The sequence below is a fragment of the Homarus americanus genome, unplaced genomic scaffold (assembly GCF_018991925.1).
Source record: "Homarus americanus isolate GMGI-L3 unplaced genomic scaffold, GMGI_Hamer_2.0 scaffold24523, whole genome shotgun sequence".
Lineage (NCBI taxonomy): Eukaryota > Metazoa > Arthropoda > Malacostraca > Decapoda > Nephropidae > Homarus > Homarus americanus.
This window is the reverse complement of record NW_024744357.1, coordinates 5440999-5468582: the sequence shown is the minus strand read 5'-3', so window position 1 is coordinate 5468582 and position 27584 is coordinate 5440999. Positions and strand designations below refer to the sequence as shown.

At 37.4% G+C, this 27584-nt stretch overlaps 3 protein-coding genes across 5 annotated transcripts; 1 reads left to right on the top strand and 2 right to left on the bottom strand.

Annotated features, from left to right (window-relative positions):
- Nucleotides 1-365: 365 nt before the first annotated feature.
- On the bottom strand, nt 366-7119 carry LOC121877893 (haloalkane dehalogenase-like). Of its 3 annotated transcripts, none has more exons than XM_042383837.1 (3): nt 6858-7119; nt 2952-3234; nt 366-1863 (listed from the first exon to the last, which is right to left on the bottom strand). In XM_042383837.1, exons 2-3 carry the CDS (start codon nt 3211-3213, stop codon nt 1064-1066), a joined length of 1062 nt encoding a protein of 353 aa, XP_042239771.1. In that variant the 5' UTR covers nt 3214-3234; nt 6858-7119; the 3' UTR covers nt 366-1063. The 3 variants fall into 3 exon arrangements, with proteins under 3 accessions (XP_042239771.1, XP_042239772.1, XP_042239770.1); XM_042383838.1 differs by lacking the exon at nt 6858-7119 and adding an exon at nt 4243-4399; XM_042383836.1 differs by lacking the exon at nt 6858-7119 and adding an exon at nt 4278-4396.
- Nucleotides 7120-9322: 2203 nt separating this feature from the next.
- Nucleotides 9323-14968, top strand: LOC121877894 (40S ribosomal protein S9-like). Its single transcript, XM_042383839.1, has 4 exons — nt 9323-9415; nt 10004-10133; nt 10573-10759; nt 14745-14968. Exons 1-4 carry the CDS (start codon nt 9323-9325, stop codon nt 14917-14919), a joined length of 585 nt encoding a protein of 194 aa, XP_042239773.1. The 3' UTR covers nt 14920-14968.
- A 6776-nt stretch (nt 14969-21744) lies between these two features.
- Nucleotides 21745-26987, bottom strand: LOC121877892 (CCA tRNA nucleotidyltransferase 1, mitochondrial-like). Its single transcript, XM_042383835.1, has 2 exons — nt 26875-26987; nt 21745-23160 (listed from the first exon to the last, which is right to left on the bottom strand). Exons 1-2 carry the CDS (start codon nt 26944-26946, stop codon nt 21904-21906), a joined length of 1329 nt encoding a protein of 442 aa, XP_042239769.1. The 5' UTR covers nt 26947-26987; the 3' UTR covers nt 21745-21903.
- Between the last annotated feature and the right edge of the window lie 597 nt (nt 26988-27584).

Here is a 27584-nt window from a genome sequence, read left to right as displayed (position 1 = left end):
GTTACGAAATTATGAATGGAAATAAACACTTCCAAACCACCCAGAGACTCCACACAACGTTTACAGCGCTTGTGTGTGTGTGTGTGTGTGTGTGTGTGAGTGTACTTACAGCTTCCAGAAATAATTCGTTCAAAACATGAATTATTAACACTATCAGCTGTTGAAAGTACAGTACAGTACAGTACACACACTAAAGTTCAACCTATTAAAGCGGTACAGTACAGTACTGCCTCAAGAAACATGATACCGTAGAGCTTGCATCTTCAAAAGCAAACGTGAGCTTAATTTACCTCGGAGTATCATTCAACAAAAACTTTAAATGAGTTTGTAAAATGAAACTGGCCATCACTGAAAGAAAAACAAAGTTGATAAATAATAGACTTTATCTATATTACAATACTGTGGATGTATAACCAGCCATCCAGGATGGTACCTCCCAGTTGGAAACACCAACCCTGCTTGACCTGGCCAGTGTTGACCTCACATCTTGGAGTCCAGAACATAACCATGACACTAAGTATTTACTGTACTGTACAGTGAAGGGATTAATACTTGATGTAAGGAGAAACATGATCAAATACAACTATATATTTCCTTTATGTGTTCTTCATTATTACTGCTTAAAGATGCATTCTACTGTTCTTCCTTTCCATACAGAATAGTATCTTTAAAATTTTTATTTCCTTACAGTATTTGTAAATTAGTTAATTATTTCCTATGTAAGGAAGTGGTCACACATTGTGGAGGTCAGTGACTCACACACTACTGTTCCTCCAAGGAGCCAAGTTCATAATGGTCTAGAGAATATTACAGTATCCATTACTGTCCAGTACTTCATGAGCACAATACCATAATACATTCTACAACTTCACTATACATATACATGTTTGGTGTATAAACTTAAGCTAATACTCTGTGGTCATTCATGCCAATAATAATTAAAAATAATAATGTAAAAGTTTCCACAATTATTTCAGAATAACACTTACATAAATTTTTACTCCATGTCTGTAAAGAGAGTTCCTCAGTAACCAATAAAGTATGTCATCTGTGGGCTGGACCTTTACAACCTGTTGTTGATAAAACTGATGATATGAGCTGAAAGTTCTTCCCCTTTGTCTTCCTGAAGGAAATGCCCAGCTCTTGTTATTGTTTTCGTGATGGCTTGAGGTAGGAGCTTTTGAAAGGTTTTATCTTGGCCTTGTGTAATAGGATCACGGTCAGAGAACATTATCAAGACTGGCCGTTTCCACTCTTTAGACAAGAAGTTACGAGTGTCTTGCATGTCAACAGCGACTGGTGTGTGAGAGGTTATGGGAACTAAAAGTGGCCATCTGGCAGCTCCAGCTTTGTATAGTGGTGATGGAAAAGGTGCATTGTAGCCATCCAGGACAGCAGGATGGGGGTTAAGTAATGCTGTCTTAAACAAGAGATATACGGGCATGGATGTTCCAAGAAGCTCAGCAAAACTACGCCACAGCAGGAAGGGCATTATTCTAGTGATGTTGTAGATGGAAAATTCAGTACCTGCTGGCAGACCAGTGTTCATAATGACCAATCTGCTGAAGAAATGTGGAGAATCTTTCACCACCGAGAGACCAATCAAACCACCCCAGTCCTGACACACAAGAGTGACACCACTCACACCTAGATGATCTAACAATAACCTTAAAGTTTGTGTGTGAAGATCATGACTATAAGCTTCAGGGAAAGTAAATTTGTCAGATTTACCGAACCCAATAAAGTCTGGGGCGATGACACGATAACCAGCCTTGACTAGTCCAGGGATCATGTACCGGTAGAGGAAGGACCAGCTTGGTTCGCCGTGGAGACATAACATCGTTTCTTTAGCTTCACGAGGGCCTGAAGATAAAACATATTCGTTACAGTACTGTACAGGGCATCCCCGGGTTACGAACGGGTTCCGTTCCCGAGGACGTTCTTAAGTCGGATTTGTATGTAAGTTGGAACACATGCTATGTGCATACTGTACTTACAGAACAATGTTTAAAATCCCACTATATCATAGCCTAAGTCCTTATTTAAAATTACTTAATTTATGACAAAAGAAGAAATAGAATGACAAAATACAGTAAATGAAAGGAAAAAATAAGTTTGTATCGGCGGGCGTTCGTAAGCAGAGGCAGGAAAAATATGAAGTAGTTCGCAGTCATATTTCCAGCCTCTGCTGACGGCCGTGTAATATTTCAATTTGATTCTGATTTTTAAAATGTTGTTTTTGCATAATGTACTATTACTGATATGTAATTTGTTTTAGTATGTCTTACTGTAGGTAAAAATAAGTATACCCCCCTGTATATTAAATGCATCCTTCGAAAGCGTCAATTTGCTACCCGAGTTTATCAGTTAATTCACGTATAATACTTGTGATAAACTTCCTACATATTTATGTTTGAAGCAATGAAGGTATATATCTTTATATAATTTAGCTAAATATCTTTCTCATCAGAAACAGTCATCCCAACGATTATGAATAAACTCATTTAGAAATACATCATTACTTCAGGACAAATCGGAGGGGGCGGGGCATCTTTTCTCAGCTGGGGAAAAATGCACTATAGTGTGGTGACTATATACTTGAAGTGTGGAGTTAAGCTGTGAAGACATTACCCTGTTAATAGTGTTGAGCAGAATAAGTTGTTTATTAAAGAAGACTACAGTGCACAAGTGACCTGGTGGAAGTCTACCTGCCTGTTTGTCTGTACTGTACACTGATACTGATCGTCGGGAAATTACTGGAGACTGACGGGACAGCCAGTGGTAACTCGACAACTCTTGTGAGATAATCTACTGCTTCTGTACATACGACCCAAGCTGCTGGTATTCAGTGGAAGCTGGGTAAGCGGTGAAAGGAGCAGGGTTATAACAGTACTATGATAAACAAACAAACAACAACCACCATCATAAACAACTAAAGTACTATAACAAACCTTCATCCACATAGTGAACTCTTGGAAGGGTTCGTCCTCCGCCAACTGGTAAGTCAACATAGTTAGGCTTAAAGGTATAACCGACAGCTTCAAGACCCCGGAATCGCTCTTCGGGCGTCCTGACAACATGGGGTTCCTTTCTCTGGATGACAAAAGAGGCAAAGCTTGTTAACACTTGCTTCACAAAGCTAAGAATTTGGAGGGTGGCAATGATGGATGGGAAGAGCACCAGATGCTTGAAGTATCTCTTGACTGTTCTCATTGTGTAGTTAAAGAATCACCTCTGAAAATATTTCAACAACATTAGTGTGGATTACTGAACTATTTCCGTGACATTAATAGTAAAAGTTTAAAATGATGCTCTACACCTCTAAAATGATAATTAATCTAATTCAACTTGGCAAATTTCCTCTTTCACTGTACAATACTGTATACTTCATAATATCTGCACTCATTAACTCATTCAAATAACCCTGTACTGTACTGTATTTACACTTCAGAGATCTTTGTAATATTATCAACCAACTACTGCACCAGTACAGTACAATACAGCACAGTATAGTACAGTACAGCAAAGTATAGTACAGTATAGTACACTGCGGTGTAGTGCAGTACAGTACAGCACAGTATGCTGAATCTATAAAAGCACTATACAGTACAGTAGACCTCTTCTCTGGTAAGTAATTCAATTACAGTACAGTATGTAAACTTTTCCTCAGGTTACTTATTCATTTCCTTTAAACATTCGCCCTACAAGGGGTCACAGCTCAAGGTTGAAGAAGCCACACGTCAAGAAAACTGCGAGGGCAAATTTTTTCGCAGAATTGTGAACTCTTGGAACAATCTGCCGGAGAGTGTTGTGACGGCACCGAGAGTGAGCTGTTTCAAGACCAGACTTGACCAACACTGAAGCAGGTTCAGATACATTCAGGAGCTAGTGCATGCCCAGTACTTGCCAACAGTGACATGACCGACCACCCAAGCTGCTAACGAGCCAATCAGTGGCGAAGAGAATAAAAGTAAAGGTAAGAGTAACAACTGTTATTCATAATCATAAGGAACTTCAACACATGTGGACTGTACAGCTTTACTACAATAATAAATACCACATTGATGACATACAAGAACAATGGTTGCTTCTGTCTACTGTTTACCCTAATTTCACTACAGTATGTTATTATAGGTGAAGGTAGAATCACTCAGTTGTTCTGTCATAGTCCTAATCTTTCATTCTGAAGATGACAGTGAGTACAGTACAGTATGCACATTATTATAACAACAACCACTGCACCTTTAGAGTGAAGTAAGTATTGTACTGTACAGTACCTTGGCAGATTGTCCTTCCTCAGCAATGAACTGCTGCTGCACAATACTGTAAGACTGCACAATCGTCCTTAGCACAAATTTCTTACTTTAAGTTGTTGTAATGTGGAGATAATGAAAGCCTTATCTATGATAAGGAGTGCCTGTCTCAGTAGCATCTCTACCAAGGTCACCCAGCTAAAACAAGTACAGTGGTTGCCTCTAAGTGTACCGGTATGTAATGGTCTACAGCCACTGTACCCATCATGTTATAGATGTCACTAAAATATGTAGGCTGTCACAGTTACAAGGTGTTATAATTTATCATGAACTAATCCTTGAAGTACAATACTTGTCTAATATTGTAAATAAGCATTATAGTTACTATATGTCACACACATTTTATGAGTTTCTGCTCAACACTTGTCACAAGAGAATAATAATACTGTACTGTACTTATGGGTTGGTAACTAAAATAAAGAGTAAAAAAGATTTCATGAGTCTCACCTACTTGTATCCCCATCCATGAAGTTGTGTAGTGGGGGATGTATGTACAGTAAATGGTCTTTGATTTGATTTGATTTTAATTCATTGGGTAAAAATTCCTACAATAAATACATAAATACCTGTACACTGTATAAATATTTACCAAGATCACCCTGTACAACTTTCAGTAGAAACATGTTCTTGAGTGAACGTGGATCAAGGCAACTGATACCTTATGTTGTATAAATTTCTAAACATTTATGTTATAATATTAAACAGAGATTAGAACACCTGTAATGCCTGGCTACAGTAATTATTCGTTTTAGCACACCCTCAAAATTTTTTACTAGATGTTTGATTTCTGAACATCTTCTACGAAACAATCTTGTAAAGGATTGCCAACACGGTTTTATGCTGGGGTGGACCTGTTTAACACAATTGCTCAAGGTACTGGATATTTGGACCCAAATTCTGGAACGGGGTGGTAATATCGACAATATATACCTAAATTTTGCCAAGGGTTTCGACAGCGTACCCCATGAAAGGCTGAAAATCAAACTAAATGGGTACGGAATTCGGGGAAATGTCTTAGTGTGGATAGAATACTTTCTACATGACCGCAAGCAGTGTGTGGTGATTAATTGCACGAAATCATCATCTGTACCTGTCACAAGCGGGATACCACAGGGCAGTGTATTGGGCCTGCTGTTGTTTGTTTGTTTCATAAATGACATGCCTGACGTTGTACACTCCTCCATACAAATTTTTGCCGATGACGCCAAGTTATTTCTGGAAATTGAGAACCAAGCGGACTGTGAAGAGCTGCAGAAGGATCTCTGTGGGCTCCAAGAATGGTCAAAGAAATGGCCGCTGAGATTCAATGTCACGAAGTGTAAGAGGATGCACCTGGAGCGTACCAACGGTAAGGAGGCGTATCATATGTCCTAACGGGATGAAGAAACTGCACTATTTGAGACTGAATGTGAGAAGGACCTAGGTGTGTACGTTGACAATGAGCTGAAGTTCTCGGGCCATTGCGAGAAGAAGGCAAATCAGGCAAATAAATTATTGGGTATTATAAGAAGATCGTTCAGATATCTAGACGGTCCGTCCCTCGTAACGATCTTCAAGAGTGAAGTGCTTCCCTATCTGGAGTACTGTCACCCCGTCTGGTCCCCGAGATGTGCTAGGGACTGTCAGTTGGTTGAAAATATTCAAAGGAGGGCCACCAGACTGGTGCCTGCCCTTCGGCACCTCAGCTACACTGAGAGTTTGGAGCGCCTGAACTTGCCTAGCTTATACAGCAGACGGGCAAGGGGCGACCTAATTGAGGTGTATAAGCATCTCAGGGGGCACTACTCAGTCGAGCGTCCTTACTTGGAGCTGGCGGACACTCACCCCACAAAGGGTCACAGCTCAAGATTGAAGAAGCTGCAAGCCCAGAAAACTGTGAGGGCAGACTTTTTCGGAGTGAGAGTTGTGAACTCTTGGAACAATCTGCCAGAGAGTGTTGTGACGGCACCGAGTGTGATCTCTTTCAAGACAAGACTTGACCAACACTGGAGCAGGTTCAGATATATTCAGGAGCCGGTGCATGCCCAGTACTTGCCAACAGTGCGTAACAGAGACATGACCGATCGCCCAAGCGGTTAACTAGCCGATCAGTGGTGAAGAGGATAAAAGTACAAAAATAGTAAAAGTAAAAGTTGATAAAAAATGGCTATTTACCATAAAAAACGAGGGTGAGATCTGAACAAAATACATCAGAAACCAAACATCTAGACCCCTAACTTTCACTAAATTAACCTACCTTAACTTAACCCCCCCAAGGGGCCATAACAGCCTGTGATGGGACAACAAATGGCAGGTGGAGATTTATTGATCTAATTTCTACTTGTGCGATTTTTCTGTTAAAAAAATAAAACACGTTTCCAAGAGGCTAAGGTGTTGAGGAATGTATATATGAGGTAGAAATTGCCTAAAAGTAAGTGCTTCTATGCGATTTGAAGATGTGCTAAACCAAATAATAACCCTAGCTAATACTGTATAGGTGGGCAAGGAGTGACTTAATAGACATTTATGAGCATCTGAGGGCAATACTCAGTCTAGTGTTCATACCTGGAGCTGGTGGATATCCGCCCCACTGGAGGTCACAACTTAAAGCTGAAGAAGTCACAATTTCAGAAAATTATTAGGGAAACTTTTTTAGAATGAAAGTTGTGAACTGTTGAAACAATCTGCCAGAGAGTTGTTGTAAGTGCGAGCTCTTGAGTCTTGACTGACAAATCAACAATTTTTTTTTTGTTTCATATTCGCCACTTATCAGTTTATTAGCTATTGGACGCTCTATCCAATGTTAGTATAGGAGGAAACCGAGAAACCTGTGGTGTTTGGTCGTGAGGGGCACACTGGATAACACCCTTCTCACCTGTGTCCTGGCCGAGGCTCGAACCCTTGACACATGAGTGAGAGTTACCTCGTTACAGTGAGTAAAAGTAAAGTAGGTGTTTCAGTACATTTTTACAAGTGGGCAACCATGGATATTTTGTTGAGCAATGTGATTTTCTGATGTTTTAGACAATTTTAAGACACATTTCCCTCGCAAATGACCTAAAAATACCTAACCTAACCTCATAACCGCCCCCTGGATCCCCTGGTATATTTAAGTAATTTGCGAGAGAAATGTTACAGAAGAAATATTAATAATAATAACAATAATAATATATATATATTATGAGCAATATCATAAAATAATATTAATAATAGTATGAGCAATAACAATTATAGAGACGATGACTGAGACCACTCCACTGCCGGTCCCTCAGTCATCGGTCTTTCACAGCCGCTGAGGTGAGTGGGGCGGACGTGCTGCTGAGGTCTTCTCCTATATGATCATTTGTAATGTTAAAACGGTGTCTAAGAACTTCTAAATCCAGTAAGATCTTTGCCTAAGGTGCGTAAATACCTCACTGTTAATGTGTGCGGCGGAGAAGTGATAAAATAATGTGGATGTTAATAGATAAATATGGGTGAGGTTGAGGGAGCGGGTGTGTTCATTTTAAAGTGTTCAACTTATTATCATGGAACAACTGGATTGTGTCGCCATAGGTACTTAATCCCTTACTTTTAATTCTAATGATCAAGTTTGGGTCAATTTATGATAATATTGCAGTAAACGGAATTTGGAAATTCTTTTGGTTGTTGTAATCGTCAATTTGTTACCGTGTAGACTCATGCTGTCAACGAGTCTACCAAACACACTGCTTTTCCACCATAATTTTTAATTGCTAGTGACTTCTCTTCTGGGCACGTGTTGCTTTTTTTATATAATTTATACCATACTGTAATACCATGGGAGGAGTGCGCTGGTCGTCTGAATTGGGGTCCGACTAACTACCCAAATATAGCCGGAATGAAGTCAAATAATGGTCCTACATGAATAAATCGGACTGTGAATCACTTCTCGATTATTATTTGGTGTCATAAAGTCACAACTAATTGGAAAACTTACTTTAATCTGAGTTAATAGATCAAGTGCATTGTCAAAAATAATGATTGCAACTATAAGATTCCTGAGATTCGTTTAGTGACAAGTGAAATAATACCCATATTTTAGTTTTGGTCATTGGGTGAATCTTAGGAATTTAGGTTAGGTTACATATAGTTCCGGTAAGTGATAAATATTTGTTCATCGGCTGTCCTCGGGTTGGTGTTTCACTTGTTGCCGCAAATTACGTTGAAGTGAGATATTTAACATTTTATGATGTATGTTAGTCTATGGTGGTACACTGAACGATTGTGGAGCTCCTGTTAGGTCAGGTCAGGTCAGGTTAGATTTTTGTTTTTTCCCGGTGGTTTCCGATGTGTTTTGAACACTTTACCTAGTTTGATTTAGGCTTGAACAACATTTTATAATTCCTTGGTCAGTCATATTAAATATTAAAATCGATGTCCAGTAGTTTGGGGGAGATGATTGATTAATATTGGCTATGGATATTTGTCCTGTTGTTGGTTAGGTTAGGTTTTTTAAACTAACACCAGAAGTATTTGGAACTTGTTTAAATGTCATTTATAATCTGCTAAATAGATAAATGGAAACAAGAATGCACAGAACCTTTAGAACTTGACCTAACCTAAAGTAACCTACATAACTTACCAGAAAAACCTTCTAAAACAGACCTAACAGCACTGAACAGATTCTTGTTTACATAATGAATTGTTATTAATGTTTCCACAAAGTTTCATCTAATTCTATCAACTCCTTTTGGTGTTGGTCATAATAAAGCCTACCTAACAGACAACCGGATAAATATCCAAAGCAATTAATTTATTTACAGTAAATATTCTTCCATTCATTGTTCCCGTAAACTGTAAATCCAGATTTTTCAACGTGTAACAAACACTGTAGGATATCAATAAGGTTTAAATACCATAGATACTGTGGTATCTACAGTGTGTGTGTATATATATATATATATATATATATATATATATATATATATATATATATATATATATATATATATATAAATAAAATGTACTGTAGGTTGTTTTATTTCATGTAATAAAATTGTCATTGTCAGATGGTGAACCACAGAGTTCAGCTGGTGCAGAGCAAAAGGTACTCCACCCCTAGGAGGCCCTTTGAGAAACCCAGGCTTGACCAGGAGTTAAAGGTACAGTACTCTACAGATTAGTTTACTATCAGGAGGGGTAAAATGCATGGTTCCTAATATGAATTATCCTATACTGTATAACTAAGAACTAAGAATTTTATGCCAAGGAAATTTCAAAATTGCATTATCTACAATTTAATAATTTTAATTATTCCCAATACCTGTACTGTTCATTGGTGACAAGTTTGCCATCATCCAGGTGGAAGGTACATGGGTAATAGTTAGTATGGAACAGTAAAGACAAATGAATTGGGAGATTTCATGAGCCCTATTTATAATTTTGTACTGTATGTAATATACTGTTAGAAAATTGTGTGAAAATTAAAATTCTTGATGTTTGTAGTAAACTTGTATATTTTTGTAATGCTTATGGAACTGTTTTTAGTTCTTAAATAAACTTTTGCAGCATTAAAGAAAATGAAAGTGTCAATCTGTAGACTACATTGGAGGTTGTGGAACACAAAACCTGACATTTCAAATCACTAAATTTTATATTTTAAAAATGCTGCTTATGTAGCAGTTAAAATTCACATTGAAGTCTGTGAGTTTGTAATGGTGCTTAAGGATAACAAAATTGGCGTTTTACAGTTGGTTGGTGAATATGGTCTCCGCAACAAGAGAGAATTATGGATCGTAAAGATGTTCCTCGCAAAAATCCGTAAAGCTGCCCGTGAGTTGCTGACATTGGATGAGAAGGATGCCCGTCGACTTTTCCAGGGTGGGTATGGTATACTGGACTGGGATTTTCTCCCTCCTAAAATATAGGGAGAAATGAGATGTTCTCACCAAGACTTGCAGGAGACAGTATATTTAAAACAAAGATTTGAACTGCTTGAAGTTGTGTGAAAAACAGTTGGTTGCAAACGAGTTCTAAGGTATGAAGGATTTGGGAAGGCAAGAGTTTCTGCAGAATTGGAGACTTAAAATCAATTGAAGGAGTTGAGAGTTGATAGGCTATTTGTAGTAATGGACATAGTGTTTTGATGATTCAATGTCTTATCAAATTACCTGCACAAATGACAAAATATTACATGATTATTTTCTGACACTTCTTGTCCTAATACTGAGGAAAGAATTTTTAATGAGATTTAATAATACTGTATTGGATTTGGTTCTCTTTATTATAATAGAATATTAAATCACATTTGAATTCACAGGAAATGCTCTGCTGCGTCGTCTGGTGCGAACGGGTGTTTTGGAAGAAGGGCGCATGAAACTCGATTATGTGTTGGGTCTGAAACCTGAAGATTTCCTTGAGCGACGTCTTCAGACACAGGTGTTCAAGCTGGGTCTAGCCAAGTCTATTCACCATGCCCGTGTACTCATCAAACAAGGACACATTAGGTAAAAATCTCAAGATTTTATAGGCGAGATATTGTATTGCTGCTTCATATTGCTTGAGGTGGTTGTAAAGTGAGGCTTCTTGCGTGAAAATTGCATATTTCAACATGGTGGCTACCCTCCCAGTTTAATGAAACTTTTTGCAGGTGTTGGAAATTGTTTGATGGCAAGTAATCCATTAGTATGTTGTGGTAATGCTGTGATTATCAAGGCCAATTGTGTGGGTACACCCTAGCAATGTCTTGTGTTTATTCAAAAGGCCACTTGACCAGGTATATTCTGGCTACGCCTTTCTTGCAATGGGATGAAACCAGTGACATGGCTCACTCTTGTGCCTGGACCCACAACTGTCCTGACCTGAGCTTCTGTCAAATGTGGTGAGCTGGCTCATGCCTATGGTTCAGTTTAGTAAGAATAAGTTTTTCATCCAATATTTTTGGAAGTGTAAATTGTAGGTTGCCTTGTGTACTATACAGTATATCAGTAAGAGGTCCCTCGGTTTGGATAGTACAGTATTGTTCAGTTATTAATGAATGTCTTCAGTTTTAAATCCGACTTTTTTCTGTGATATATCAAGCGTATTATTTTAACAAGCAGGTTGTATAAACCAATATAAATGAATCTTAATCTTAGAGGATTTTTGTTTCTCTACAATATGGTTGTCAACATAAAGCCAGATATTAACCTTTTAGGTTAAAGGGAAGTCAACCGGAGCATAGGGTTTAATTTTCAATACAAGTTACATCTGTCATAATTCACTTCAGTGAAACTGGTATAATTAGATTTACACAGAACCCTTGATATGGGTTCGGCTAACGCCATGACACAAATATGGATTTCCAAATTGTATCGATTTGATTGATTTTTTATCACTGAATGTAAATCCAGTCGGCATACAGTGAAATCTGTAATGGCCAGTGAGAGGGTGAAAATTATTGGATGTACAGCAGTAACACACACACCTCTCACTACTGTTTCATGGGTTCAAGTCCTGGTCCGGGTGGGACACACACGAGAAGGATACCCAGTGTGACCTCTACCAAATATTACAGGTTTCTTCAGGGTACACTGCAGTTTTCTGCTGTACTGTACTAACTCTAGACCAGGGGTTCCCAAGCATTATCCAGTGCGACCATGTCTAGTACTGTCGCCTATCCAGTGTGACCCCAAGTCATTACCTATGCTGTATATATGAGGACCTTAGAGTAAATACAGACATAGATATTCATATTTAACTATAAAAACAAGGAAATTGTATTACATAATTGAGAAGTCTAAAAGTAAACACTGGTAGAAACAGGATACAACTGTCATGTTTAATATGCGACATGTTTCTTTGGTAATTTAATGTTCTATACTCGAGGTATAATTACATGGTTCAGCAACATAACATACAATTTTCTTAGTTCCAACTGTTTCATATGTGAAGGTGTGTGCATCGGCGTATAATTAACCCCTATTCCCTGGGCTAGGGTGCCGCTGGCTGTAGCCCCCACGTGGGGTAAATCGACGAAAAAATAATTTTTAACCTTTTTAAATGATAAAACAATAAAAAAGTAAGAAAAACTATTTTGACCCTCCAGAAACTTCCCTGGGGCAGCAGTGGCAAGGGAGATAAAGGGACAGTGTTGTTTCGATGGCAAGCGCTCGTGGTCACGTACGCCCTTGCGGCCATTTCCTGCTTGCCTTTGTGTCTGGGATGGCCAGGAATGCATACATTTACTGATCGTATAGCTTATTTGCTATAATTCATTTAGAATTTATTTTATTTGCATTATTTTTCATAAAAAGAGCTCGGCGACACACTCGGTCCTGGCTGTCTTTGTGTTTAGAAGAGCAAGTAATGCATATAAATTATTATTGGAATAATTCCACAAATAAATACATTTATATCATAATCATAGCATTATTTTCCAGTAATACTAAACAACAATACAACTACACTACTTTTAACAATATTACTTTTATATAACATGATAAAATGGACAAACAATGAAAATGAAAACAAAAGTAGGTATGCGTACTTACATTCAGAAAGCTTCCCTGTGGCTGAGCGTGGGGCGTGACAGGCAAATAGTCACACTGGAACCTGATGACCTGCACTGGGCTTTCAAACAACGCCATGAAAAGGTGCGCATTCTGGAACGTCAACCGGGGCATAGGGTTTAATTTTCAATACAAGTTACATCTGTCATAATTCACATGTAAAGGGTGGGTGTATTATCATTTTTAAGAAAAATCTGTTAACTGGTATAATTGTGATTAAACACAGCACACAATTTTCTAAGTTTAAGTTTGATATGCGGTTACGGCAATAATTTTAACGCCATTGACAGGAAAGCTGTCTCAGACATAGGAGCTTCCAAATTGTATCAATCTTGATGGTTTGATTTTTTATCACCTGAATGTCAATTTGATAAACAGTCCAAAATATTGATGGCAAAATTCATCCTTGCCTCGTTGTCAGCTTGTTATTTTGAGGGGGGTCCCCCCCCCCCCCACCCTCCTCCTCCTCCTCCTTCGTTTCAGGTGACCCACGTGAGTCCCGAGGATCCGTTGAGGTGTATGACCATGACGAATTAAATGTTTAACAATAATTGATCCTTTAGGATTGATGGGTTGGTTTACAGACTGCCGCTCGAGGACGGTGAGCCAGTATACCGAATATAGTGGCCACATTCTACATGTTCGTGCATTACATCATATACTCTATTTTTCATTGGCCGAGTATTGCTTGTTTTGCTTTCGATTCTTTAGTATTTCATTGACCAAAGATCAGTGACGTCATGCAACTCCACTATTAGAAGCCTTATAATTTGCCCCTCCGCCCTATCCACTTGATCCACCCTCCCCTGCCGAGGGGCTAAGCATTTTTCAATATAACTGAGTTTCTAGTCTACACTTTCTGATCACAATTTATTCTATAACCCATGCCATATTTCATAGTTGTAGAGGCAAATCAGTAGGGCGTGTTAGTGTCCCCCAGGAGGTCGGGTTTTTAGGGCATGTGTGTGTGTCCCCTAGGAGGTGGACCCTATGATGTGTAGGAACAAAACTCTCCAGCAGTAGGTATAGAAGCATGTTAAAACAGGAAGAAAATAAGAGGAAAGTTTTGTTAGAAACAGAATCAAAGAAAACGGTGAGGAAATGGCAAAAAAATCAAGGAATAGTAGAGGCCTTCCAACAAGACAAACAGAAGTGTTTACTCTTCCTGAACAACTAGCTGATGCAAATAAAACTTGGGAATAAAACAAAGCCAAATGAGTGGATATTACATGGGAAAGCAAACTAAATATTTTGTTTGTACATACACTGAAACATGCTTATTTTAGTACTACTTAACATATACACATACATTACACATACATTTACATATTTTTCAAGCACATATGTGCATCAGTAGAAGTCATTGTAAGTGTACTGTATAATGTTTTGGCTTAAATATATGTTGTAGGCTTCTGTGTGCTGCCTTGGGAACCCAGCCACTATTTATGATATGTCTTGAAAAACTGTGTTTTGAGCTCAACAAAATTTAGAACACATTCTGTCAGTAACTGACTTTTATTGACAAGAATATGCTCAATGGATGGTTAGTCTGCTTGATGAAGCTCTTGCACTACATAGTCTCATACTAAGGGAGGTTCTGGAACAGCAGTTTGTTTGGACTAACATACTCTACAGTTGATGGCTATAAGATTATTTGTGAAGGTGTTGCTACGCTGCACGAGCACGTTTGATATTACATGTCAGATTTTAGACTTGTGAGTACTGTACAGTATTTTGCTAAAAGATTTTCTTATCCTGTAAATTTATAAACTGTACAGTACTGTATTGTATTTGACTGAATGTTAGTGAGTTTGGACCAAACAGCACCATTGTCAGTCTATACAATAATAGTTGTGGTATTAGAGTAAATGGTTTCATTTTTTCCTGTACTGTACCTACTGTAGAATTTTTAGAACATAACTCATAAATATTACCTTTTCAGAGTTCGTAAGCAAGTTGTGAATGTACCTTCATTCATTGTGCGCCTCGACTCTCAGAAACACATCGACTTCTCTCTAAAGAGTCCGTTCGGTGGTGGCCGCTACGGTCGTGTCAAGAGGAAGAACATGCGCAAGGGCGGCAGCAAGGCTGATGATGGCAGTGGTGATGACGAGTAGACTGTCAGTCCAATTGTATACAGTACTTCAATAAAGTGAAGCTCTTTAATTCATTTTTATTTAACTTTATTAAATTTTTGCTTGTGGATTTAAAATGAGGGGAGCTTGGTGGCCAAAAGGTTTACAATATGGATACATAAACTGCCAATGAATGGTGGGATGTTAGGTTTATCTGGTAACCAAGTATTTTGACAAAATAAGTGTAAAAGCTGTGGTAATGAATGTTTGTATCATAAATGTGCCAGATGCCACTTGTTCTTCCATACAAATGTTTTACAGTACGACACTAAATTACTGGACCTGGGGAAATGAAAATTCTAACAGACAAGAATTATAACATGGTTGACTTCAGGTCTTTGAACAAAGGCTTACCATAATTTTTTACACCCAAACCAGGACAAGGATTAATTTAGTGAGGCTATGGTATTATACTACTTACTGTATATTTGCCCTTTACTTTTACTTTTTGCATGGGAAAAAAAATGGGGAACGTAATGGAAAATATCAGCAAAACCTAAATTCCTGTTTCATTGATAATTTTTTTTTACAAGTTACAAATAATATAATTTACAAAGAAAACACAAATTGCATTCTTTCTGCAATATACCCAGTGTAGTCTTGTTTGACCACCCATACTTATCACTAAGTAGTACTGTACTTTCTTTACCATTTTTCTGCAATATACTGTGTTGTTTGACCAGCCATCTGTCGTCCCGCTTAAAGTTAAGGTATTACGTTGCTAAACTTCAGACGAAAAAATAGTTTAATGTCCAGTTGACTCGGTACAACGCTGTTTGAGTCATCACGGACTACTTTTTACCTTTTTCACAATGTATATAGGTTGGTGTGTGCATGTAAATGAGTAAAAGTAAATGAAGAAAGTTACTTTATCTCCTGAAAAATAAGTTGAGAAATGTGTACATTACTTGAATGTACATCTCGTGCAAAATATATGATTTATATACTGTATTCATATTCGCTGTCTTACAAGGATTCCAGCAATGTAATTTATATTATAACTTTAGTTGATAATTTATAAGATCAAAACTTTAAGCCTAAAACCACCTTCAATCTTGAGGGAGATGATGTATTATGACAGCAGCAGGAAAGGTTACCTAGTGTGTGTTTTATCAGTCATACAGAGGGAGTTGTATTATGACAGCAGCACGGAAGGTTACCTAGTGTGTGTTTTATCAGTCATACAGGGAGTTTAAGCTTACAAAATGTCAATGAATGTGATTATAGTAATGCATACAAGCACCTCACCAGGCATCACACAAGGAGCTTTGAATTTATGTACAGTATATGTATTGTATTTCATGGGGCAAAGGGTGGCTCAGGAACGTAACTCCCATAATTATTTTATCTTTCTTAGTGGAAAATTGATCTGCTTAATGTTTCGTATAACGGCGCGTTTTCAGGTACGTAACCCTGACATTATGCGATGACTTACTGTACTTTCTTTACCATATTTCTGACAAAACTGAGCAAGTTTAAATAATATTCCTTCTACTTTTGACTTTCTACAAGGAAAAAATTTTCAGGAACAGCATAATGAAAAATTTCAGCTAAATTCCTTTGTTTCAAACATCATAAAGAAAAATTACAATAAGTTGTAAATCATATACAATGCTCCCTCGATTAATGAACGGTCCAATTAACCAAATTTCCGTAAGGATTTTCAATTGCATTGGCGAACACTACTTCGATTAATGAAAGCCTTACGAGAGAAACACTTTGTTGTGCGCATCAGCTGATCGGCTAGTCCGCCAATACAGTACAGTAATTGGTTCTGTTTACATTCGTTTCCAGTGGAATAAATATCAAGAAAGTTGTGCTCTTGAATATTTTTGCATTTATTATACAGTCAACCCTCGCTTTACGCGGTCCCACATTCCGCGTTTACGCGGTACCCTACCGAAACAGGAATGCTCACATTCCGCGGTGCGTGTACCCCTTTACGCGGAGAGCGGCTGGCGAGCCGCGCCATTTTTGGATCCAAACCTCCCGCCATGTAAGCGGCACTAGCATGGTACGCACAAGGTCGCCCAGTCATCAAAACATTGCCGAGTTCTTCACCCGCCACCCACCACAGCCGGCCCAAGTCAGTGATAGTGATAATTATAGTGAGGATATGGACTTTGAGGGGTTTGACAAAGAGGCCCTGCAAGCCTCTGTGGTGGATAGTGATACAATTGATACAAGTTATATAGGTGAGGGCCAATAATCTGCCCTCTGCCTCGGAACCAACCCCCCATCCCCATGTGCCCAGCCTTCTTTTCTACTAATGTAAGTGTTAAAAAACCTAATATTATTGATATTTCTCTTAATTATTAATTGTGTGTGCATACCATCATAAAGTTAAGATAATATTTTTACTACAACATAGTTGTATGTCGTCAAAAAGTGGAGTTTGGGGGTCGGCCTGGTCTCTATTTCAATTAATCCCATATGTTATGTTGTTCACTTTACGCGTTTCTCACTTTCCGTGGTACCCTGTGGGTTGAATTAACAGCGTAAAGTGAGGGTTGACTGTATTAAAATTATTGGTCATTCTAATTTAGTTGACATATTGATAACATATAGTTTTTGTGTACCAATCAGCTGATCGAATCACCCACCAACTCTTCTCAGTTTAACTTTGTTTACAGTGGAGTGAACATCCAGTTTGTTGGTCTCTTGAATATTTTTGCATTTTTACATTAAAATTATTGGTCATTCTGAAATTTAGTTACATATTGATAATATACAGTGCAGAAATTATTATGAAACATGAAGAAGGCATTTGAACCAATGCACTCTGTAAAGAATATGGCATGTCATCATCGACTGCCTCTACAATCAGCTGTGATGTAAACAAAGCTGCCGGGAATGCGACATGCACACCTCAAAGTAAGTTAAAATACAGTTTCCTATTGTTTTTTATTTATTACTGCACAGTATACTGTACAGTACAGTACAGTACTGTATTTAGTTTATATTTAATGTTTTGTTAATTCTATTACCAGTATACAATACTTTGTATGTACTTTTTATGTGAGTTGGAACCAATTACCCAATATCCCATTGAAATAATATTCAGTTAATTAAATTTTCGGTTAACGAACTACTGTGGAACCAATTGTGTTCGTTAATCGAGGGACTACTGTATACACAAATACTATATTACACAATGTACTCTTTTTCCTTTGTCTTTGACCATCCATACTTCTCACTCGATACTGTATTACTTTCTTATTTTGTCATAAAACTGTGAGCAAGTTAAATCAATATTAACTGCATGAAAGTAAGACTTTAACAGTACTCTGCCATGAGGCTACGGCCTTGGAACCAAATATTGTTCATAATTGAGAAGACTCTTTCTACAGGGGCTGATGTTCCAGGCAAACAAAAGACAAATTTAATGACATGCATGAGATTAGGAACATAAAAGTTCTTTTCACTGAAGTGTTTAAACATCTGAACCCATTTTGCTTCACAGTTAGTCCCTGCATTTCCCATTCTTTCTTCCTGCCACAGTCATTTAGGAATTTCTTTACAAATATGACTTCATCAAAAAGACTGTAATTGTCTATTATAGCCTTTCCATATTTATTATTGATGCAGCTGCTGTGTTCTCAATTTCTGGCCAGGTTACTTCTCCAGTAACCCAAGTGTGAGATACCATTCAAGGGTTTAATTAACGGGAGAAGTTGTAAAAAAAACTGGACGCGTGAGAAGGAATACAACGTAGACACAGAGGAAGGGTGGCGAGGGGAGTAGGTTAGGGAGGACCCTGGGCTTTTATCTATCTACCTACTTTCTCTCTCTCTCACCCGGGACAAGAGCTCAAGATCGGGACTGTCCTGGCTAATCCGGGACGTATGGTAGGCCTACTAATATATGATGCTGGAATTATAGTAATTACAGTATGGTACAGTAATGCAAAAATAGAATACAGTACTGTACTTTACTGTACAATACATAGGTCATTAGGATACAAAAAGAACATACCAAAGCAAACCTTTTTACTGTATACCGGTATTCTCTTGCACAAATACTGTAGCTCAACACATAACATGAAAATTGGTAAAAAATGTAGCCTATTCACACAAGTTTTATCACGTTTACTTATGACTAGCACTTTCCCTGTGTGGCTGGGCAGTCAGAGGCTCTACAACACAATGGGAAATACAAAATAGTCGCTAGAGTTTGTACCACACATAAAGGGGCACATGTAGTCTGCTAGGGATTGAAGATGCCAAAATTAGTGTCATCTTAAAATATTGAATACCTTTTACTTTGTGATTATATATCGGTCCATATACCACGCGGACTAACATACACAAACAATACCTCACTAGTCGGAAATCGAACCCTAGACCTCTGCGTGTGAGGTATTGTTTGTACAGTAAACCCTCAATATCTCTGCAACATGGGGCTCTGGCCTTGCCGCGTTATCCCAAATTCCAACTTATCGAGGCACCCCGTCCTGCGAAAATACTGTTATATTAGTGATATTCTATTCATACTGTGCTCGATATAATACATTAACGGAAATGTAAAATTTTTGCTGAAATGACGTACGTATTACAGTGAAAAGTGGGATAAAATTGTGACGAAAGCAATGACTTTCGCTTTCTTTCGTTCAAAAGATGTTATCACTTTTCGAATGGTTTTCAGTTAAAAAGCTGTATTACAATAATATTCCCTCCTAACTGACTTGAATAAATACTTGAATGGAAATATTTTTGTTGAAACTACCCGAGTTTCAGTGTAAAGTGTCATAATAATAAATGGTAAACAATTTGCCTTCGGTACTCGGTGTTTCAGGCACGGCGAGCCTCAGTTTATAGGATGTAGAGCATTTTTACTGAAGGTTTTGTTGTTCCAGTACCCTCAAAAACTTGGGTCGACCTATAAACAAGGAATATCATAAATTAACGATTTTTTGGTAAAAAAATCAGGGTCGACCTACATTGCTGATGTCAACACAAGCGTGGTTACAGCGAGACTGACTGAGTGAGGGTGCGCGGGGGTGGCGTGACGCGCGATGCGTGTGTGTGCGTGGGGTGGCGGGCGGTGTGCAGTGCCGCGCGCGATTTGAATGTACTTCAATTACTTCAATGTACAGAATATTCCTCCGGCGGGGCAATCCGCGTATTTGCAAATCCGTGTATGCTAAACCCGCGTATGTTAAGGGCCGACTGTATTTCAATGAATCTTGAGTTACTATCTACAGTACATTACTAACTGTCTAAGAGACAACTCTGGTTATTATGTATGGGTATGGCATCCATTACCAGGCAGCCCAGTACAGTATTTGAAATGTTCCAAAAACCAGTTACGTTTTGGAATGAATTATTGAAAATGAGCAGCAATTAATTCCTGGGTCGACGCTTTGTTTTCATTGTGCTGCCAACAGTTAAACCAGCAATGTTAAATTTTTAACAGTTTGGTTCTAGCATACATTTCCAGGGCCTTTGTCAGCCCTGGTTATACTGTAGACCTCTGGACATTACAATACAGTACAGTACTTTATATCAAAAAGGCCTACAGGTAGACCCTCAGATGGTGCATACACCAAGAGAAAGTGTGTTATTTAGTACAGTATAAGGGAGAAGGTGGAGTTAGTACAGCATACAGATAAAGGTGAGGTGCCTTGGTAAACTCCTTGTGTGATGAATATCATGTTGGTTCATTGTGATTTTAAGGAACCAAAATAAACTGTTGAAATTCTGCAGTACTGTAATAGTGATGCATCCAAGTTAATAGCAGCTAGGAAAACACTCCACCAAGCAAAGAATGTTTCTACAAACAAAGTGTTAATGGAATGGATCTGACAGCATTGCAGTGAGACTATTGGAGTACATTTTAGGTCTGGTGCTCAAAGTTACGGACAAATCGCCTATCCGGAACATCCCCCGGGTCCCAAGCATGCCAGATAAATGGTCCTATACCTGTATCTTTAAGTGACTACATGCTGTGTGTTGTACCTAGGTTTATAACTTATATCAAGCCTAGTATGGCCTACTGTATTATATCAACTAAACAGTTTCTTTAGAGATCTTCAGCATTGAGTGACTGTGGTCAAACTTTCATCTCACATAAAAAATCATAGTTTTCCTACCATTCCTCAAAACATTTTAGGTACCTCTTCTTTAGTAATTGCCTTCACATTATTTTTAATATCCTCAATGATGCTAAGAATCCCAAGGCGACTTATCATACCTTGAGCAGACAACACTCATCTGGACGTACGGTCACCCATGACAGTCCTGTCGCCTCTCCTGAACCACGAACCCTGAGATTCATTCTTGAACCCAAAGCAGTAGACACTGATACATTATTCTGTCCATATATGCTTAGGATTAATGAGTCTGAATCTCGGGGTTCGTGGTTCAGGAGAAGAGACGACAGGACTTTCGTCAGTGACCACAAGTTCAAATATGTGCTAAGAAATCAATCACTTTAAAGCATTTACCCACACTGAAAAAGACAATTAACATGAAGTGACGGCTTCTTCTTAACCTAAACCAAATTTGATTTACAAAGCTACAATGATCATGTCAAGTTGTATAGTCACACACTAAACTGTGCACTTCAATAACCTTTATGCAGTACAATATTTACAATCCACCTATACTTTGAGAAAATTGTTAAACATTAAAATTACAAAGACAAAGTCCAATATTTTATTGACTGACTGACTAGTACTTACTTTGAAGTTGAATCTGTTGTCCTCTGGCACCTTTCAATATTATATAAAAGGTACAGTACTGTGCTGTGTATGATGTGACATTTTACACATCTAATTTGGGTTATGTCTTCAATAAGAAATCATAGTACAATAAGTGCCATTTATTTTGTTACTTGTGAGATTAGTGTCTTAACCGACCTTCTATAACATTACATTATAAAAAGTGCTTAAAGTAGCTAACTGATAGTATTTGTTGTTGTTTTAAAGTCTGAAAACTCACTGAAAATGTTAGCTATTTTTCTGCACTATTGATACCTCTCAATGTCTAATGTATCTAACAGGTCCTTGGCACTTAAACTGAAGTCTGATTTTTTCCATTCTTCCAATAAGTCATTCAAGACAAATTTTGTTTTCTTCCTGGGAATACCTTTCTCTCCAATCATATTTCCATTTACTGGGAACCTTGGTAAGTTCCAGTCTTGTAATGCATTCCGATATTCTATTCTACAAGTATATTTCAAAATTTCACTCACATAAAACAAAGCAACGTCTTTATTCCTCTTCTCACCTATTACGAGATCTACCAAGAGGTCTTTTATTTCCTTGAGAGAAGTTGCTTGCATCGCAAAATCTCTGTACTTAATGATATGAAGTAAGATCTCTTGTTCTCTCTTAGAGCACTTAATCCTTGCTATCAACTTGATGCATTCTTCTTCACTTGACAATCCTGAAGCCAACAAAGTCATGTGATGCATTTCTTTCACCTGTATATTTGCCTCCTCACATCTCTTATACACACATCTAACATTATCACAGTCTAAGTTTTCTGGGAAGCCAATATAAGGATTTAAACCACACTCCACCATTTTGATAAGCAGATCACCCCCATAGTTCCCTGTGATTATTTTCTGCAGTTCTACCCATATTCTCTCTCCAGAAATCTTACCAAGACCTTCTACATTTTTCTTGATGCTTTCCAACACTTCTGGACTGTGGTTATCGGGACCTTCTGCAATACGACCGTAAAAACGAAAGTAACGTAATATCCGCAGATAATCTTCCTTGATGCGTTTATCTGCATCACCGACAAAAGTAACAAACCTATCTTGAAGATGTTTGCTTCCATTAAAATAGTCATAAACGGTCCCATCAAGACCGAGAAACATTGCATTGATGGTGAGATCACGTCTGTTGGCATCTAACTCCCAATCTTGGGTAAACTGAACTGTTGCGTGCCTACCATCAGTCACCAGGTCAATTCTCAAGGTCGTACACTCGTAGTTTTCGTCCTCCAAACGTACGGTCACGGTTCCGTGTTTTTCTCCACCGGCATTTATCATCCTGACTCCTTCTGTCTCAAAGATTGACTTCATTTGTTCTGGAGTTGCTGTTGTGGCAAAGTCTAGATCATGAGGCACTTTACCCAAGAGTAAGTCCCTCACTGCTCCACCTGCTATTCTCACCTCATATCCATGCTCACTGAACATACCCGCTAATTTTTTCACTCCCGGACGAAGGACCGCAGCCATGCGACTTTCTTCAATTTTCATTGTGTGCAGGTGCTGCAAAATAAAAGGTAATAATAACTTATTGAACAGAATTTTCATTTTCAATATGTGTAGCATCTATATTCTAGGGTCTTCTTTTAATGCAAGTAAAATGAACTAAAGAAACCCAACATAACTAACATAACTAGTGTATAGTACAGTACTGCACTCTATAAGGTATGTTACTGCACATAATAGTCTGACAGCTAGTATTTATAAGATTTTTAGGATATGCTTCTATTTATTTTGATTACCACAGGCAGTAGTGAGCCAGCCAAGAGAACACCTACATACTGTACTGTATAATGTTCAGTTATTACCACAGGCAGTAGTACAGCTCCCTAAAAAATTAATTATAAGAAATTTATTGTGCACATTTAAATACTGTTAAGGAGAGTGTCCGGCTCAAAATACAATGAAATTCGGAAAATTACAAAAATAGTCAGAAAAAATTCCCAAAGAAAGCCTATGGCTATGCATGATTGCTCTACCCCCCCCCCCCCTCCCTTCATTTGGAGGGCCCTTCTGTTTATGTAGCAAAAGCTGTAGAAAAGTATTTATAATAATATTTTGGTGTAAAGTAATACCAATTACTTGGTAAAAATCAGTATCTGGCACCTCCCTCAGCGAGCTAGCAGCAAGACGAGAGTCTGAGCTGCTTGTAGGCCTCAGTTACCCATGAAAGAAGCGATAGTGAGGTTCGACCGTGTGTTGCTCTTGCGTCACCCTATCGGCCCGTATCTCAAAACGAGTTTTTCTAACCTTCAAATCCCTAAGGCTGACCCATTTATGAACCAATTCTAATAAAACAAAAACTAAGTAGTAAAATAATATATTGTGCATGGCAGAACATATAGATTTTCTTTATATTTGGCTTGGTTTATTATTTGCTGATTTATCTTTATAAATATTTTGAGGGAAAATGGTAAGTTAGGAAAAAAATTCATGCACTGAAAAGAAAAGCGATAACCAGAAATATCTATATGTCAAGTTCAAGAGGAGTGCATTACCCATACTCCACATAAATTTAAACGTAATATAGCAAGAAATTATGGAGAAGTAGGATTTTGAAAATTGATAAGAATATAAGGGAGAACCAGGTATTAGGGATTAGGTAGAACTGATACTAATGAATTTTGTGCTTCAGCCAGACGCTCCCCTAAAAGGTTTGTAAGATATACTGTAATGTGCTGTATTTATTATTGGGGTACAGTACAGTATAGCTGTACAGTACTCTACTTCCGTTATTTTTTTTCTTAATTTTTACTGTTCAGTATCAAAAATAAAGTTAGACTTACGAACAAGCCTCAGGAACAGAACTCGTTTCTCAGTAGAATGCCATAATGATTTTCTTTTGTTATATTGCTACTTATTACGTGAGCATAAACAAGGAGAAATTAGAAAATCAGGCAAGTGCTTATGTGAATGTGCTGGTGGAGAAAGTTACTGTAGTGGTAATGGTTACTTTTCAGTCAGTCAATTTGACCAAGGACAGCTGACTCCCTCAGAACACAAGGGGGTATTCTGTCCAGTCCATGCGCCTTACTCACATCCAACCCTGCGAGTGGAGATTATAGGAAAGTGCATAGGTTCAGTAGGAGGAGCAGGGGTAGGAGGGATAGAGTGGGAATCGTCTAAGGTGCCAAAGAGATTGGCTTTGTCAGGGGGAGAGTTGGCTACAGAGTTATCAGGTCAGAAGAGAGGAGGAAAAGAGGGAGTGCAGAAGTTGTTAAAAATGTTTTTGGTTAAGGACGAGAAGGATTTACTAGTGGAAGAATTAGTCAGGACAGAATAGCCTTACAACAATTCCTAGAAGTAATGAAAGAGGAGTGGGTAATAGGAGAAGGAGATAGCTTGATATGCCCTATCTCTCTCCCTACATGTAAGAGAACAGGAGCGATCAAACCATGATTGTAAAGTGAAAGTTTTGGTAGAAGATGAGATACATGCACTCATACCACCCTGTATAACCCCAGCAATGCTGTCAGCACATACCGAGGCGTCCTGAGTGGAAAAGCAACATTCATCCCAAGGAAAGTCCCCGCTTCAATATTAATATCAAATGGCATAGCTAACCACCTAACCTAACTTAATTACCGGTACCTATCCCAGAATGAAAATATATTATTTTATATTGTGTTTGGCAGGTTAAATTTATCTTATTTACCTAAATGGCCACCCACTAGAGGTGGCCATGCCGAGGGAAGGTAGCATGTGTAGGATCCCTCCATTGTTCTTGATAATTTTGTCAAGGGCTATTGTGAAGCCCAGTACTGTTACTATACAAACAATATATATATATATATATATATATATATATATATATATATATATATATATATATATATATATATATATAAATATATATATATATACAGTACATATACATATATATATATATACATTGTTGGTATACAAACAATATATACAGACATTGTTGGTATACAAACAATATATACAGATATTGCAGGGTAATGTCTGAGAACAGCTCTACCACCAGAAGGAGTTGTTTGATTTCGTTCACTTTTTTCCACAGATGTTCTTAACATTTACTAGAACTTAATAGAACCTAACCTAACCTTACCTAACTTCCTGGCAAGGGGGTTCTGCCCCTGTTCCCCCTCGCCATATTAAACAGAAGGGAATTAGTGATGTAGTTTTAAAATTTCTTTGTGGACGTGAGATTATGCTCAGATCGAGTGGATTGGTTGTAAAAATTGGGCAGATGTAATAACTCCTCAGGTTTATCAGAGAAGTATTTACAGTAAATAATTTATTTAATTATGTACAAATCATGTAGGGTCATGATTTTAGCGTCATATGATCAGTTTTTCACTGTATTTGACCTCATAATTTCCCTCATCCTTCATGCCTTGCCCACTAAGGGTGATTTATGATCAAAGATTGAAAAAAAACTAAAAAGAAAAAAAAATACTTCTATAATTAATATAAAAGGTTGTCGCTTCTTTTACAGTACTGTACTTAGTATAATGATAAGAATATCTGTGGAAAAAAATAAACATTATTGAATAACAACTGCTGGTAGAGCTGTTATCAGACATTACCCAGTGTAGGTATACAAGCAATATAGACATTACTGCAGGTATACAAACAATATATATAAAGTAGTGGGTGACCATTAGGTAAATATAGACATTACTGCAGGTTCAGATACATCAGGAGCCAGAGCATGCCCAGTACTTGACTTGAACTTTTAAATAAACATTTTTTAACACATTTGGGTTAAAGCGCTGGAGATGGGTGTAAGTTTCTCACACACTAGGGGTTAGGTTAGGTTTTATATTTTTTGAGGTTAGGTTAGGTTAATTTTTTTTTTGAGGTTTAACATTGTTTGACCTTCCACTAGTTTTCTAATTTCTCAACTACTTCATATCCTTTGGTAATTAAGGTTATATCTGTACTTAACACCGTGACTTACACTATAAAAACCTATTTTCAAGTCAATTAGCTGGTGGCAACTTCAAAATATTTACTGCCATAAGTACGAGTGTCTACTATAAAACAGTCTTAAGTGAAGGTGTTTTATATTAGTTGTCTATGAAATATCTCGACAGTGAAGTAGTAAATGGTTATCAAAGGTAAATATACAGACATTACTGCAGACCGTATTAACAGTGAGATTGTCAACCATCAATTATCACGCTATACTGGTGCTGTACAACTGACTTTATCTCTATACTTCCATTGAGGTTAATGATAGAGACTCACATAACAGAGAGTTTGCCAGAAAAGTGAATTTCGAGGCAGGAATGTGGAGAGTCGAGGAGCAGCCGCCAGCATCACTCTTGTCCATTACAGTGTGACTCTCAATGATATTAAGTTTATTAGAGTTATGGTAATAATTTTTTAATTTATGACTATACTAAATTTTTTTTAACATGTCATACAATAAACACTGAAAAATATCTGGAAAAAATATAAAAAATTCCCAAATTTATTGTTATGATTTTCATTTTGACGTAAAAAATTAAATTTCTATAAATATTTTACAGTAAAATATAATTCTATGAAATTTCAACAAAACTAAAAACTAAATTAAACTCAAAAGAGAAAAATATTGTTTATTTTGTTTTGTTTTTAATTCCAAGTCAGGCAGTTGAAGTTTTAAGTTCGGTCTCAATATATTATTTTTATATATACTTTTTATCTTAATGATTAATTATTAATTTAATAAAAAGGTTGTTTTGTATAGTTTTAATATATAATTAAATTATGCTTAATTTTTATTAGTAATAGTTTTTCTTTTCTTGATTTCTGGTGATAGTTGGTGAAAGTAATACTATTGTGTTATAATAATAATAGTTCTAGTTCACGCAACATATATCCCCCAATCAACTATATATAAGTATATATTATATTGTCTTAATATTCACCTAAACTATCTGAATTATATCAAACCAAAATGTAAAAATATATAT